A 17,232-nucleotide genomic window follows, 5' to 3' on the forward strand; every position below is an offset into this window, starting at 1 on the left:
AGCTCTATGTAGGGCTGCCCTTAAGGCTGATCTGGAAGCTGCAGTTAGAGCAGAATGCAGCTGCTCAGGTGTTGTCAGGAGCTGCCCCTTTTTGGCACGTAACGCCTTTACTGAGAGAACGGCATTGGCTGCCTACTTGCTACCAGGCCAGGCTTAAGGCTTTGTTATTGGTGTATAAAGCCTAAACAACTTGGGACTGGGGTATGTGAGAGGGCGCCTTCTCCCTTATCTGCCTGCCCAGCCATTGAGATCATCAGATGGGACACTCCTGGTGGTTCCAAATGGACCTGAGGTCTCTTCAGAGTCAGCTTGAAGCAGAGCTTTTAGAGTACTGGCTCCCTCTCTGTGGAACTCCCCACCAGCTGATGTCAAGCAGGCACCAACGTTGTTGTTTCCGGAGTCTGCTAAAAACATTTTTATTTAAACAAGCTTTTTCTGATTGGCTAGCCATGGTTCCGTCAATATACATTGATTTTAAGTATTTTTATTCTCTTGTGATCTTTTTCTTTACTGTTTACTGCTCAGGAATCTTTTTTAGATATAGAGCAGTTTATCAATTTTGTAAATAAAGAAATAAAACACAGTTTGAAAACCATGGGCTTTACCTACCATTTCACCTTTAATAAAAACTGCCTTACAATAGTTAATCTAGACCAGGACTACAATAACAGAAATCAACAGGCTTTAATTCCAAATAAACATATTTAGCATGGCTGGCTGGCTGGGGAATGCTGGGAGTTGTAGGACTTTTTTCTGTCCAAACATGCATTAAGACTGTGCCCTTAGAACCTGAACGTCAGAATAGTTAGGGATTCTGGAATTCCTATTTTCAGTCAACCTGCCACATAGTAATACTTAAAGCACAGCTTTAGAAGCTTTTGTTTCCCCTTGACAGTCATCTTGAAATCAAGCTGAGATTCAACATCAGCCAGTTGCTTAACCGCCTCACGTGAAATCATTTCAGTTAACTCATAAAGTAAATGTGCAAGTTACTCCAAAATGTCTCAAGAACCATTCAGTTATTTTGATCTCCGCTGGATAAGACACTTGATTCTCAGAACCGGAAATGTGGTAATCACATTTGCAAATAAAGTAAATGTGCAAGTTACTCCAAAATGTCTCAAGAACCATTCAGTTATTTTGACCTCCACTGGATAAGACACTCGATTCTCAGAACCGGAAATGTGGTAATCACATTTGCAAATTAATCTCTACAAAACATGACGACAGACCTAGTGAGAACCTGGGCTGGAGGATTAAAGATTGCAACCGAAGAAATCTCTGGGTTGCAAGCTGGCAACTCTACTAAAACACTGCAATACAACATCACTAAGGCTTGAAAGGAAAGGCTAAGCCAAGGCAGGATTACCTGTTGCTGTTTTGGGCACGCTGCCTTCAGGGGTTGAGGAACTTGCATCTTGTGCTCCTGTGCTATTCTTCTGACCATCAGAGGTATAAACTCTTACTTGCCTTGAATAAACAGGCATACAGCGACCTGGCAGTATGGGCAAAAGGCTTCCAAGTTTAATGGGCATCTGCCATCCTGAAGGAAACAGGAAAGAAAACTTGCTGATACTTTTATAAGACAGTAAAGTCTCTTGGGGAACATTAAAAGACCAGGTGGGAAGAGATCATACTATCATGGTTACACATATGTTAACTGCTGCACAGATACAACTGGCAAAAGTCTGGACAACAGCTACAATGCTGATAGTTGATCAATGGAAGAGGAAGATCTGGAATACCATGATCATGAATAAATGACCAGCTATAGACTGTTATGGGAAGGGAAAATACAAAGCGACACCGATTTCCACCCCCCAAATTGGACATCAGCTAGAATCAACACAGATCAGCTCAACTAGCAACACTGGACATTTTGAGCATGAGCTAATTATATTTGTTTGTATCTAGCAGCCTCCCCCAACCTGGTGCTCTCCAGGTGAGTAGACTGCAAGAGTAAAATCCAACGCAAGTCTTACTTAAAGTAGACCCACTGAAATGGATAGGACTTTAGTCATGACTAACTTGTCACATTCATTTCAGTAAGTCTACTCTAAGTAGGACTTATGTTGGATTTTGCCCCAAATCCCCATGCTGGCTGGGGATGATGAACATTGTAATCAAACACATCTGAAGGGCACCCAACTGGAGGAGGCTGCTATATAGGATCAAAATTAAGGACTGAATATAAATACTGAGTGTATAGAATTTATATCATAAAAAATAACAGAAAAAAGGCAGCAGAGTGAAAGGGAAAAGACCAGAGAACCTAAATAAGTGTTCGCACACTTATGGGTCTCTCAAATAACTAGGATAGAATAAGTGTTATCACTGCATTAAGCACTCTGTGAAAAAACTAAAATATTTCTCCAACAGGTTCCAAGGCCATTGTTATTTCTCTCAACTATTCATGCTTCAACTATTCAACTATTTTTAGGCCCATACAGTTCTGAAAATTCCACACACAGTAAACAAAGAATACCTTATAATGCTTACTAACAGGCTACTTTGAGATTAGCTGCTGCTACAATAAGCCCTACTGGCCAATACAGAAGGCATTAGAGATCTGCAAATAGCCACTTGCCAGTCACCGCTGATAAGTAATGTATACCTATAGACATTCGGGCACAGATGCTTTTAATGGGCTCAAAGAGGGATGGCTCTTTTCCTTTCAGGCAGTCGATGTGCCCCAAATAATTAGCACTGGCATGTGTTGCACAGGCAGGCGTCTACAAATCTGTGTGGGCTAATAATCGTTTTGGACTTAGTTGCAAGGCAGGGGTATTATTATGGACTTAAGAGAACCAGAGCAAAAAGAAGTTAATGGGGATTCTGAATTTGACTGAAACTAGCTAGTTTTTAAGAACTGCCAACACATTATTTCAAGGAGTCATGGCACAAAAGAGCTGTCAAGCTGTCCTTCTATATATCTCTCCTTGTCAGACGAGCACCAGCAAACAGCAGAAACACAGAAGCTCATAAAAGACCAAGAAGAAATGAAGAAATGCACGTCACGGCGGAAATTCCTAGACTGTTTGACCCAGGATTTGCAGGGACGAGTGAAGTGCGTGAACTGCACGCTCGTTATTTCCGCTTTTAATTAACAACCCTGGGTTGTTTCATGATGTGCAAACGCAGAAACTCTCGGTTGTTTATGCATTAAACAACCCAGAGTTAACCCAACAACAAACCATGGGCAACTGTTGGGGTAGCTCTGGGTTGTTTAACCCATAAACAACTCAGAGTTTCTGAGTTTGCACATCACGAAACAAGCCAGTGTTGTTAATTAAAAGTGGAAACAATGCGCATGCAGCTTGAGCGCTCCACTTATTCCTGCAGGAATTGCTGCCGTGACGCGTGAACCAGGTCATACATGCTACATGAGTATGGAATAACATAGGGCAGAGAGGAGCATTAACAACCAGCATAAGACTCTTCAGGAATGCAAGTTAATAAAGATGTGTAGCGTTACAAAAGAAGTCAGTTAAGGTTAGAGGGCACTGGGGCTGTGGGTCTTGGAAATAGTAAAGCAAGGGGTTTGCCCAGATGTGGGACTGCCACCAGCCTGGACTTTTAAACTGGAATTATAATTTGTTGTTGGAGCTCAACCACAGGGATAAGGAATTGTCAGCTTTAAATAAGTATCCATCTAAATAAAATACACACAAGTGAGATTTTGGTTTCACCACTGCCCTCCCTGTAACTAATTGCTAAAGTGTGATTAGCAAAAAGGGAAGCCCTCAGAGTGAGAAAAGGGCTGATTTAAACATCTGTGATCTGACACGATAGTCCTTTCACACCACTGTATCACCTCAAGATGGCTGCGGGCTTAAAAGCAATCCCCCTGTGAAAAAATGCACCCCATATTAAAATTTAGCACACAATGTGGTATGTCCTTATTGAAATCACAGCTTTTGAATGGGGCTGCTTTAATCAAGCAACCCCTCTGCCTCCAGTGGCATTGGAGGTGGTGTAATCATTTGAGGGGGCTATACTATGCAAGACAGCAGGCGCATGAACTCATCTAACTAAGTGCTGTGTGGTAAAAATGCAGCTATGCTGGCTAGTGAACACACCGAGTTTTGCAAGGATATGATCAGAGACATTAGAGACTATCTAGGACAGCCTTCCCTAACTTGGCACCCCCAACATGTTTGAGACTACAATTCCCATCAGCCCCAGTCAGCAGAGCCTATGGTCAGGGATGATGGGATTTGTACACCAAAACATCTAGAGAGCACCAGGCTGGGGAAGCCTGATCTAGATCAGGGGCAGGCAGAAGGGAATCGGGAATGAGTATGGGCCTCCTGTCCCCTCCGCTGGCTCAAAGAACCAAGGGGGGTGTGAGTGGGGGGAACACAGCTCTGCTGAGGCCCACAGGACTCCTCTGTGCACTGGTGCTGCATCTGCCCAGGGAAGGATCCTGCCCACTGTGTTTAGAAGCAGGGGTGGGCAGAAGGGAGATCTCCAGATGTTTTGGACTCCAACTCCCTGCCAGCATGGAGTTCTACTTCCTTCCCACCCCTGATCTAGAAGGTATTAGTTCTGTAGAGTAGCACAGCTAATGGCTGGAACGGCACAGGGAGAATGCCATCGTTCAGTGCCAGAACACATGCTTTGCATACAGAAGGTCTCGAACACACAAACTCTTCCCTTCACCCACACCTCAGTTTGCAGAAATGGGGAGGTTTAAACTTCCCCTCCCTGCCCGCTGAGATCAGGTGATGATCCCTGATCACTGGGATGGGGGAGTTTAAAGCTTCCCACTCTGCTTCAGCAATCTTGATCCAGATTGCTGAGTGAGGGCAAAGTTAAAGCTATTAGCAGCAGGAAACAGCAATATCTGCATCACGATCGCTGGGAGGGGAGCAAAGTTAAAGCATCTCCCCCTCCTCCCACAAGAGATCCAGATCCCTGCTTCCCTGTGGGCTGCACAGAGAGTAGCCCAGCTTGCCCGTATGTGTACTAGCTGTATGTCTGCCCTGAGCCACTATTTAGCACCTGACTCCGGTTGGTAGCCTGTGAGGAAAGAACAAAGCAGATCTCAGAGGCCTGACATCTGCCCATCCCTGCTGTATAGCAGGATCAAGAAACAGGATTCGGGATGCTGCTGTGCAGATGGAGAGGTTGTACTCTGCCAACAGGAGCAGGCTTGGCTCCCAGTGGTTGTGGTCACCAGGCAGATGGAGCACGTACAGCCTCACAGTCCATCACTCCCACAAAAGTGAAAGGCTGCCATTCATGCCTGTCCAGGAGAAAGTAAAACATTGTACGGGGGGGGGGGGGGTGTCGTTACAGCCCTCTCTGTCTCCATTCCAAACACTGGATGGACAGGGGGCCCAAAGGTCCTTCCTCTACACACACCACCACCACCACCACCAGTCATGGCAATGGGCCTTTGGTTAGTAAAGCACAAGCAATGTAAAGTAACATCTTCCCCACAAGAGTTCAAAGTACTTCACAAACGTTATCTCAATAATGCTTAAAACAACCCTGTAAGGTAGGCCAGTATTATATTCCATGTTACAGATTTGTGGTTAAGGCCAAAGGACTTACAGCATGTCCCATTCTGACCAGTTAACATTAATAGCGACTTGCCTAAGGCCGACCTGACTCCAGGTCTTATGCTCTTGACTTCTACACTCCTGCTGGAAGAACAGCACATTTTGCCCTGTTGAGAAATGTTACGTTTCTAGTCCTCACCACTACCCGAAGGTGCGGGGAGACTGGGGTCCGCCGGACTGGGAGAGTGGTGCAGATGTGATCCGGGGGCGCCTACCGCCGAATATTCCTCCTGCCCCACTCACCGTGGCAGCCCGCCCCGGCGATCGGGACCCCCGCCGGGCACCGGCCCCTCCGCCGCAGCAGATGGAGCTGATAAAAGCAGCCCCATCCCCTGCGCTGGGCGGCCAGAGCCGGCAGCATCCTCCTGCTCTCGGACGACTGGCGCCGCCTCCGCTGGCTGCGGCAGGGGCGCGGGACGAGGGGAAAGAGGGGGCGGGCGGGACCCGCCTCTCACGGACTCGCCCAGCCCGAGCCGGCTGCCGGCTCCGCAGCGGGCTCCATCGGCCGAAGGCGGGGCCACAGGATCCGGAAGTGCAGCGGAACTCTGGCCACTCTGGCCTCATCGCATCTATGCTCTGTCCTCCCCGGGGCCGCTTGCAGGCACCAGTACGCATGCGCTCCCGGACAAGCGAAGAGGTGGGGCTGTGAGCCCCTCCTCCTCCAGGGACGAGGGAGTGCGCGGCCGGCTGTGCGCAGCCTCCCCCGGTCTCGCGGTGCGGGAGCGTTTAACGCCGGGGGCTGCTCAAAAATGGGTTTGCCCCACCTGCAGTCTGAATGGTACAGCCCGCTATAGAGTCGTCGTGTTGGGGCGTGTGTAGACCAGGCCTCCGGTAAAGCCGAGGGGGTACCCGATGCGCATGCGGGGGTGTAAACCTCTGAACAGCCCGAATTGGTTTAGAACTCCTCGGGCTGCAATTCTCTGCGCGTGGAGCCCTACTGAACTCAGCAGTAGGCACCTCAGAGTAAACCCATGTGTAGGATTGGGCTGGTAGTCTGAGGTCCTGTGAGCATTTACCCGGGAGTAACTCCTATTGAACGCAGTGGAACTATTGAATACGAATGCATAGGATAATGCTATAATTTTGGAATAAATCCCACTGTAACATACTTCAGAGAAAACCCGGCTGGCCATCACAAGAAAAACATTTGCTCAGAGTTCATTGCAGCTCATTGCAGCATGTGCATTTTATGCTGTTTATTTTAATTACGATCCAGTAATTCATTTCACAGTAAATATGAGCAGGTAGTAAACCTACATTCATTGTTGGTAGATGTGGAATTCATTAAGTTGCTCACTGTGGTTAACCATTCACATCGCTGCACGCTGGATCAGAGATTTATGTTTAACCCCTTTAGAGAGGTATGTGTAGAGCTGCCACAGGGTCAGTTCTGGTTGGATAAACTCCTGATTCTGCTGGGCAGACAGCATGAAGGGAACATCCTGAAGACTACTCAGAGAAGCAGGACACATTGCCGGACAACTCCCAGCATTCCAGATCATTGGCCATGCTAGCTAGGGCTGATGGGTGTTAAAGTCCAAAACATCTGGAGGGGATCACATTGTGGAAGGCTGTCCCGACAGACCTTTTGGGGAGATCTGGAATCTAGCTACCAAATGTGAGACTGATCGCTCCTCTTGAGATCCCCATTGGAGGAGGCAACAGGAGCAATTGGAGGCCATTCAACAGAGGCTTTAGCAATCATCAAACCAGCAAAGAACATGTGAGCTCACTTGATTCTGGCCTTCAGCAGAACAAATTGTCCACTGCCCAGAAACTGTCCATGGTCCTGAGAATCTTGCTATGGACCTTGCTTTCCCACCTGTTCTCTTGTTCCAGGTCCTCTGAGCCAACCACAGCTTGCCCCTTCAGAATGTGGTTGTCTCTGCCACAGTTGCCAACCATCCAAGACCCAGCCTAATACCTGTGGACTTTAACCTGTTGTTGTTCAGTCATTCAGTCGTGTCCGACCCTTCGTGACCCCATGGACCATAGCACGCCAGGCCTTCCTGTCCTGCGCTGTCTCCCGGAGCGTGCTCAAGTTCATATTCATTGCATCCGTGATGCTATCTAGCCATCTCATCCTCTGCCGTCCCCTTCTCCTTTTGCCTTCAGTCTTTCCCAGCATCAGGGTCTTTTCCAGGGAGTTTTCTCTTTGCATTAGATGGCCAAAATATTGGAGCTTCAGCTTCAGTATCTGTCCTTCCAATGAGCAGTCAGGGTTGATTTCCTTTAGGATGGACTGATTTGACCTCCTTGCAGTCCAGGGCACTCGTAAGAGTCTTCTCCAGCAACACAGTTCGAAAGCATCAATTCTTCGGCGCTCAGCCTTCCTTATAGTCCAGCTCTCACAGCCATACATTACTACTGGGAAAACCATAGCTTTGATTAGATGGACCTTTGTCGGCAAGGTGATGTCTCTGCTTCTTACTACGCTGTCTAGGTTTGCCATAGCTTTCCTCCCAAGGAGCAAGCGTCTTTTAATTTCATGGCTACAGTCACCGTCTGCGGTGATCTTGGAGCCCAAGAAAGTAAAATCTGTCACTGCTTCCATTTCTTCCCCTTCTATATGCCAGGAAGTGATGGGGCCAGATGCCATGATCTGAGTTTTTTTAATGTTGAGTTTCAAACTAGCTTTTGCACTCTCCTCTTTCACCCTCAACAAGAGGCTCTTGAGATCCTCTTCGCTTTCTGCCATTAGGGTGGTATCGTACGCATATCGGAGGTTGTTGATAATTCTCCCGGCAATATTAATTCCGACCTCTGATTCATCCAACCCGGCATTTCTCATGATGTACTCTGCATATAAGTTAAATAAGCAGGGTGACAATATGCAGCCTTGTCGTACTCCTTTCCCAATTTTGAACCAATCGGTTGTTCCATGTCCGGTTCTTACTGTTGCTTCTTGACCCTCGTACAGGTTTCTCAGGAGACAGGTCAGGTGGTCTGGTACTCCCATCACTTTAAGAATTTGCCACAGTTTGTTGTGATCCACACAATCAAAGGCTTTAGCGTAGTCAATGAAGCAGAAATAGACGTTTTTCTGGAATTCTCTTGCTTTCTCCATGATGCAGCGAATGTTGGCGATTTGATCTCTAGTTCCTCTGCCTCTTCGAAACCCAGCTTGTACTTCCGGTAGTTCTCGGTTCGCATACTGCTGAAGCCTAGCTTGTAGGATTTTGAGCATCACCTTGCTGGCATGTGAAATGAGCGCAATTGTGCGGTAGTTTGAACACTCTTTGGCGTTGCCCTTCTTTGGAATTGGAATGTAAACTGACCTTTTCCAGTCTTGTGGCCACTGTTGAGTGTTCCAGATTTGTTGGCATATTGAATGCAGCACTTTAACAGCATCATCTTTTAGGATTTTAAATAGCTCGGCTGGAATACTGTCATCTCCGCTAGCTTTGTTGTTACTAATGCTTCCTAAGGCCCACTTGACTTCACTCTCTAGGATGTCCGGCTCAAGTTCAGTGACCGCACTATCATGGCTATCAGGGACATTCAGATCTTTCCTGTATAGTTCTTCTGTGTATTCTTGCCACCTCTTCTTAATCTCATCTGCTTCTGTTAGGTCCCTGCCTTCTTTGTCCTTTATCATGCCCGTCTTTGCACAAAACGTTCCCTTGAGATCTCCAATTTTCTTGAAGAGATCTCTAGTCTTTCCCATTCTGTTGTTTTCCTTGATTTCTTTGCCTTGTTCATTTAAGAAGGCCTTCTTGTCTCTCCTTGCTATTCTCTGGAACTCTGCATTCAGTTGGGTATATCTTCCCCTTTCTCCTTTGCTTTTCGCTTCCCTTCTTTCGTGAGCTACTTGTAAAGCCTCATCAGACAGCCACTTGGCTTTCTTGCATTTCTTTTTCTTTGGGATGGATTGAGTTGCTGCCTCCTGAACAATGTTACGGACCTCCGTCCATAGTTCCTCAGGCACTCTGTCTATCAGGTCTAATCCCTGAAATCTATTCCTCACCTCCACTGTATATTCATCAGGGATATGATTTAGGTCATACCTGAAAGGTTTAGTGGTTTTCCCTACGTTCTTCAATTTAAGCCGAAATTTTGCAAGAAGCAGCTCATGATCTGAGCCACAGTCAGCTCCAGGTCTTGTTTTTACTGACTGTATGGAGCTTCTCCATCTTTGGCTGCAAAGGACATAATCAATCTGATTTCGATATTGACCATCTGGTGACGTCCATGTGTAGAGTCACCTCTTGTGCTGTTGGAAAAGAGTGTTTGCTATGATCAGCATGTTCTCTTGGCAAAACTCTATTAGCTTTTGTCCTGCTTCATTTTGTACACCAAGGCCATGCCTGCCAGTTATCCCGGTGATTTCTTGACTTCCTACTTTAGCATTCCAATCCCCTATGATGAAGAGGACATCTTTTTTTGGTGTTAGTTCTAGAAGGTGTTGTAGGTCTTCATAAAACCGATCAACCTCAGCTTCTTCGGCCTCAGTGGTTGGGGCATAGACTTGAATTACTGTGATGTTGAATGGTTTGCCTTGGATTCGTACTGAGATCATTCTATCATTTTTAAGATTGTACCCCAGTACTGCTTTTCCCACCCTTTTGTTGACTATGAGTGCTACTCCATTTCTTCTAAGGGATTCTTGCCCACAATAGTAGATATGATGGTCACCTGAATTAAATTCGCCCATGCCTGTCCATTTTAGTTCGCTGATTCCCAAGATGTCGATGTTCAATCTTGCCATCTCATGTTTGACCACCTCCAGCTTACCTTGATTCATTGATCTGACATTCCAGGTTCCTAAACAATATTGTTCTTTACAGCATCGGATTTTCTTTTCACCGCCAGACACATCCACAGCTGAGTGTCCTTTCGAGTTTGGCCCAGCCGCTTCACTCTTCCTGGCGCTACTTGGAAATACCCTCTGCTCTTCCCCAGTAGCATATTGGACACCTTCCGACCTGAGGGGCTCATCTTCCGGCGTCATCTCTTTTAGCCTTGTGATACGTTCCATGGGGTTTTCTTGGCAAGAATACTGGAGTGGGTTGCCATTTCCTTCTCCTGACCTCGCTAAAATTCAATAGCAGGAAAAATGGCTTCTCTCCAGCCTGGCATCATCCTATATACCAGGAGTAGGGAACCTTTTTCAGTTCGAGGACCAAATTCAATTTCAGAGAAGCTCTCAGGGGCTGCATTCCAGTGATGGGAGGAGCCAAATGCAAAGGGGGCGATGTCAAAAATGCCAAAAAAATTCTGGCATTTTTTAGCTTAAAGTTCTTACTGCCAGTCACTAAGCTTTAGGAGAGGCATTTCAATCATATAGAAGGGGAGGAAAACTGCACAAAAGCTGTGAAACCACCAAACAATCAGTGGTTATGGCGGAAAGGTTGAGGCCAAGGAAAGGGGGCATGGCCTTCTGGGTAACCGCAGAGGGCCGGATCAGCACACCAGGAGGGCTGGATTTGGTCCCCAGGCCTTAGGTTCCCCACTGATAGTGAACTCGTTATCCAAGTTCCAATCCTAATGTAGCAAAAACAGAACCACCCACAGGTACCTATAGGAGGTATTAGCAGGCTTGGAGGAACGCCAAGGTTTGCAGAAATCTAAAAAGTCTTTTGGGGAGAAAACCCCTAAAGGAGGGGAGGACCCAACACATCCCAATGAGAACTGAGATGGAGTATCCAGGAAGAGAGCATAGCTAGCTGGCTGGCTGGCTCCCTGAGCGGGGATACTGCACATAGCAACATTTTGGCGCAAATCCCACTTGTTTTCAGGGTGATGCTCATGGACCAGTGCAGATGATGTGGTTCAGATGCCTTCAGTGCAGTATAGTACTGGTGCTACTACTCAATCACCTTACATCTACCCCAGCTCAGCACATGCCCATGGAAGGTTGCCAGTTGCAGTGTTTTACTCACTTCACTGGTAACTGACCATGTTGCTAATTTTAGAGTTCCCCGAAAGCTTCAGTCCAAAGTTTATATACTTGAAAGTAAATTCCATGATCAGTGAGATTTCTTGCTAAGTAAATACACCCGAGAGAACCATGTAAGTATGATGGAGGGACCTTTATCAAGACCTACTGAGACCAGAATCTTAAGTACACTGAAATTGCAATCCAGTCGTCCCTGGGAGGGCATCCCGAAGGCCATAGGATATATTTGATCTCCCTCTCTGAGGACAGAGATCCACCAGTAGAGGGGGAAATCCAATCTCAGAACCCCCTCCCAATCACCTCTGTGGCCAGTTCTTCTCCAACATCCGAGAGGGTGGGGAAGAGGCAAGCTGGGGGGCATGTCAGGAGAGGTTTCCCAGCCCTTCTGGTCCCCAAACATGCCCCCACATCAGTGCCAGTCCTGGAGCTGGCACAGAATAATTCCTTCTCATTGAAATCAATGGGAGGGAACTCATACAAAAAGGAGGGGATGCTCAGGGAGAGAGGGAGCAAAAATGCTGCTGCTCCCCCCCCCACTCCCCCCAGTTGGCATAATCCTGGCACTGCTGGCAGGAGATTGGATATGACAATTCATCCACCTTTGAATCTCCCCAACTCAGTAGGCAGGAATTGCTCTGTTATAGTAAATTGGACTGCAATCCTGTGCAAAATACCTGGGAGTAAGTCCCATTGAACACAGACTTCCTTTTGAGTAAATGTGCACAGGCTTGTACCGTAAGTTCGACTGGAATCAAATTAGTGAGACATACTTCCACGTGATGGGCAACATCCAAAGATCAGCATATCTAGTTCCATCCTGTTCCCAAGGTGGACTTTAAGTTTCTGGTTCTTGAATAGCAGCCTCACACGCAATGCAGCCTGGCTCTCTTGAAGCAGAGAGGACTTGCAAAAAGCATTTTGTGATATGGCCTGGGGGAAACCTGCTGTTCAAAGAAAAATAAATCTCACAAAGCATGCCCATGTAACTATTTGGATCCCAGTCACGGCCCTGATCCAGCTATAGTTAGCCATAAATAGGGATGTTGGAGAAATCTGCAACAGATTCAAATGAGTTTGGATTTCTATGAATCCAACCCACAGGTTCTGTAGCAGACCAGCTTTTCCCAAGTTGCACAGATTCTGTGGACTTATGGCCTGTTGTTGTTGTTTTTTTACTTTAGTTGTAGAAAAATATGTAAAATAAAAAAACACTAGCCAACAATGTGCCTTTCCTCCATAGGCTAAAGCATGAAAATCTGCATTTGGGTGGGGATTTGCATATTTTGATGGGGGGAGAGACATGCACATTTTCACAGGTGCAAATTTGCGCAAATGCGGGAAATGGGAAAAATCCAATGCCATCAATGAACAGACGACGGAACAAAAGGCACCTGACAATCCACAAAACGCAGGCAGAACAGATTTCACAAAATCTGTACATCCCTAGTCATAAACTGCAATCCTACCACAATAACGCTTGCCTGAGGATCATAGAATCATAGAACAGTAGAGTTGGAAGGGGCCTACAAGGCCATCAAGGATAAGCCCCACTGAACATAGTAGGACTGACTCCTGAGCAAGCACGCATAGGATTGACCTGTAAGGCTGCAGTTCTATTCACACTTAACACTGAAATAAGTCTCATCAAACTCAGTGGGACAGACTTCAAAGATCCTATACTTCAAAGTATAGGACTGGTCTGTGTATCTCACTGAAACCAAAGGAAAGAGCAAGTTACAAGTAGCTTAAGTCCCATTTCTTTCACTAGGAATTTGCAATGACTTTCTTTAAGTAGATCGGGGCCAATGGTTTTAGGAACAGGCCTTATCCGCAGTCCAGATAAATCAGATTACTTGGATCTAATGCTGTTTAGTTCCATCAAAGCCAGCCGGCATAAATCTGTATAAATCCAAGTGTTTCAGCATAACGGGGCTGCAGATTGGGCTGTGAAAGAGTTAACGAGATCTTTCCACATGCTTCTTTCAAATAGTCAGATCCCTGTGTACCAAGTGTATTGCCAATACTGCAACAGATGCTGCCTCATTAAGGGCCAGCTGAATGTTGATGGGTTTAAGCGCTAAATTAGCTGTGGGTAAGCTGTAAAGCATCAACCATGGCGTGGTAATTCCCCCATTAACACTGTGAGCTAGAACACAAGATACTGATTTCATACTGTGGTAGGAGAACAGTGTATCCTACTGTAAAGGATAAGTCAGCCTTCCCCAGCATGCTGTCTGGGAATGATGGGAGTTGTAGGCCAACATATCTGGAGAGCAGCAGTTTGGGGAACGCTGGGATAACCATTGTAAGAGGTGAATACGATATCGGCAAGAAAAAAAATGTTTTCACATGTGCAAATATTCGAAATAATATGAACCCTGCAAAGAGTTACAAATGGTGTGATTCTGTGTGAGAATCTCTTACCGGCCCATTCAGAACATGATAGCCCACAGTTAGGACATTTTGTGAAATGCCTCAGTAAGTGGCTACTGCATCATAACCCCAGATTCTGTGCATTTATTTCAGCCCTTTAGGGCACAATCCTATGCATGTTTAGGCAGAAGAAAATCCTACAGCTCCCAGCATTGCACCGTTAAAAGATGCATTTCATGTTCCCACCCATCAGAGCCAAACTAGAGGAGGTTTGTGTGGGGTGGGGAGAGACGCGCAGGCCAAGGAAAGCTTACGCACCTCTATCCTGCCCACTTCAAATGCACTTTAAATCACCCACCACCCACTTGATAGGGGTTCTCTGGCAACCCAGTTCTGACACAGGAGGAGTCTGCTGCTGGTGCATCCAGCGTGACCCACAGTCTGTTCCATGAGAATGCTTCCAGAACGTTCTGGAGTTAGGCCGCTCGAGGTTTGCCATTTAATTCTTCCAAAATTCTTTTGACAGACAGATGGGGGGGAATAATGGTGTTTCTCAATAATGTTACCAAGTTAAAAAAAAAAAAAAATCAAAGGGGAAAATCACCTTTTGCAATATGACTGGGGGAAGTTCGACTGCCCCAATTATACGCGCGCGCGCACGCACAGAGTTACAAATGATAATATACCACCAGAGGGCAGCATTTGAGAGCATAATGCTAAAACAGGAAGTTTCTTCAAGTTAGGGGCTGAACTATGTGTCCCTTATACTGAATTAAGCATCAATTTGAATTGCAAGTTTGCTGGCGAATGGACTACCCAAGACAACAAAGTTAAATTATTATTATTATTATTATTATTATTAGTTGTTGTTGTTGTTTGTCTATTTGTTGTGTTTGGAAATCCTCACGCTGCAGAGTTGCTGCAGCTAAGCAGGTGTGCCTCTGATCACTTACTTGGATGGGAGACCACTGGGGAACCCCCCCCCCCCGCCGCCCTGACCCCAGGAGCAGGATGTAAATCTATATGAATGTGAAGAGGGAATACACTTAGGGCAACTATGCAGGGCCCTGCTAAACAGTGACAGCACAAAAACGTCGTAACTGTGCGAAATAACAGAATCGCTTAGCTAAAAAAACCCCACACGGCCAAAATAATGTAGCGCAAAATCAGTGTGTTTGCTTCACGTGTCTCCAAAGGCAGCCCCTAGTGCAGGGGTGCTCAACCTTTTCGGTGCCAAGGGCTGCATCTAGTGTTGGCTGAGGGGGATGCAAATGTGTGCATGTATGTGTGCGCTCTCGCGCACTCACTTGCCCTCTCTCTCAAACACCCACAGCCCCACACCCACAGAGGAGATGGGCTGCTTCAGAGTTGCTGGGGGAGGGAGGAGACGAAAGCTTCAGCTAGAGGCTCTTCCCAGGAACCCCAGCAGGATCGATGCTTTCTCATTGCCATAGGGCCTAGCGGGAGGGCTCTGTGTGCAGGCATCCCTTTCTTCTTTCTCCTTCTCTCTCTCCCAAATGGTTGTGGTGCCACTGGTGACTGCAACTTCAGGCCAGCCAGATTGTAATGCTCTTCAGCAGGATCAGTATGTCAAACAATCAGTATGTCAAACTAGAAGTGCCTGTAAAAGAAGGAACCGGCTTGTGGGGACGGGGGGGGGGGGGAATGCAAGTGACTTCTCCAGTGGGCCACAAGAGCAGATGGGAAAGAATGGGTTAATAGGGTTGTCACTATCTTGTCCAGCTCTGCTCCTGTGTTTTTAACAGTAGGTGGACATGCAGAAATTAAGCTGGTGAAGCTTTTCCCACCACTTATATCCATGTCAGTAAAAAGTTTTATTTTGGGATAATCAGGATAAGCAATGGTGAAAGCGGTGTATGGGGGTGGCGGGGGGGGGGGAGAGATTTCTGCCAAGTATACCAATAGCCTTTGTCTTGGGGTGCCAACTCTCCTCCAGATATACCTTCTTCATTTAAAAAAAACAACACACATTTTACTCACTATATTCCACTTTTACATGGGGCAGATTCTGATAGTCTCCCATCTAGAAGGAAAATTCTGGTCCACACCTGCTTAGCTGCAGCAGTGTTCGGCACTGGTTTCTCCTAGACCACTCTAGGCCAAGTGATGCCACTTCTTTCAAGGTAAGTTGTTGTTCAGTCGTTCAGTCGTGTCCGACTCTTCGTGACCCCATGGACCATAGCACAGCAGGCCTTCCTGTCCTGCGCTCTCTCCCGGAGTGTGCTCAAGTTCATATTCATTGCATCGGTGATGCTATCTAGCCATCTCATCCTCTGCCGTCCCCTTCTCCTTTGGCCTTCAGTCTTTCCCAGCATCAGGGTCTTTTCTAGGGAGTTTTCTCTTCGCATTAGGTGGCCAAAATATTTGAGTTTCAGCTTCAGCATCTGTCCTTCCAATGAGCAGTCAGGGTTGATTTCCTTTAGGATTGACTGATTTGACCTCCTTGCAGTCCAGGGCACTCATAAGAGTCTTCTCCAGCAACACAGTTCGAAAGCATCCATTCTTCAGCACTCAGCCTTCCTTATAGTCCAGCTCTCACAGACATACGTTGCTACTGGGAAAACCATAGCTTTGATTATACGAATCTTTGTTGGCAAGGTGATGTCTCCGCTTCTTACTATGCTGTCTAGGTTTGCCATAGCTTTCCTCCCAAGGAGCAAATGTCTTTTAATTTCATGGCTACAGTCACCGTCTGTGGTGATCTTGGAGCCCAAGAAAATGAGATCTGTCACTGCTTCCATTTCTTCCCCTCCTATATGCCAGGAAGTGATGGGGCCAGATGCCATGATCTTAGTTTTTTTAATGTTGAGTTTCAAAACAGCTTTTGCACTCTCCACGTTCACCCTCAACAAGAGGCTCTTTAGATCTTCGCTTTCTGCCATTAGGGTGGTATCGTCTGCATATCTGAGGTTGTTGATAATTCTCCCGGCAATCTTAATTCCAACCTGTGATGCGCTTCTCATGATGTACTCTACATATAAGTTAAATAAGCAGGGTGACAATATACAGCCTTGTCGTACTCCTTTCCCAATTTTGAACCAATCGGTTGTTCCATGTCCAGTTCTTACTGTTGCTTCTTGACCCTCGTACAGGTTTCTCAGGAGACAGGTAATGTGGTCTTGTACTCCCATCTCTTTAAGAATTTGCCAGAGTTTGTTGTGATCCACACAATCAAAGGCTTTAGCATAGTCAGTGAAGCAGAAATAGACGCTTTCTTTCAAGGTATACATAGGAAGTAACCTTATATAGAACCTCTGAGCATGCACAGAGTGTCTTCCCCTCACCACTTCTGCTTGATCCATATTAGAATTCAGGAACTGGCCTTCCATGCAAGACTAGGCCATGGCGCCTGCCTTTTTAGAAATTAAGCAC

General features: G+C 46.4%; 1 protein-coding gene across 7 annotated transcripts in view; it reads right to left on the reverse strand.

Annotated features, from left to right (window-relative positions):
- Positions 1 to 6,197, reverse strand: part of SLC30A9 (solute carrier family 30 member 9) — a 46,765-nt gene extending 40,568 nt beyond the window's left edge. For 3 of the 7 annotated variants that reach the window (XM_084856878.1, XM_084856876.1, XM_084856881.1), the window contains exons 1-2: positions 5,811 to 6,070; positions 1,370 to 1,543 (exon numbers count right to left, since the gene is read on the reverse strand). In XM_084856878.1, the coding sequence (XP_084713004.1) occupies positions 1,370 to 1,543; positions 5,811 to 5,928 (292 nt within the window). In that variant the 5' untranslated portion in view covers positions 5,929 to 6,070. Of the gene's footprint in view, positions 1 to 1,369; positions 1,544 to 5,601 lie in introns of all 7 variants that reach the window. The other 4 variants (XM_084856880.1, XM_084856879.1, XM_084856875.1 and 1 more) reach the window with 3 other exon arrangements.
- Between the last annotated feature and the right edge of the window lie 11,035 nt (positions 6,198 to 17,232).

The sequence above is a fragment of the Heloderma suspectum genome, chromosome 5 (genome assembly GCF_057233095.1).
Source record: "Heloderma suspectum isolate Gila_16-S chromosome 5, 16-S_ref, whole genome shotgun sequence".
NCBI lineage: Eukaryota > Metazoa > Chordata > Lepidosauria > Squamata > Helodermatidae > Heloderma > Heloderma suspectum.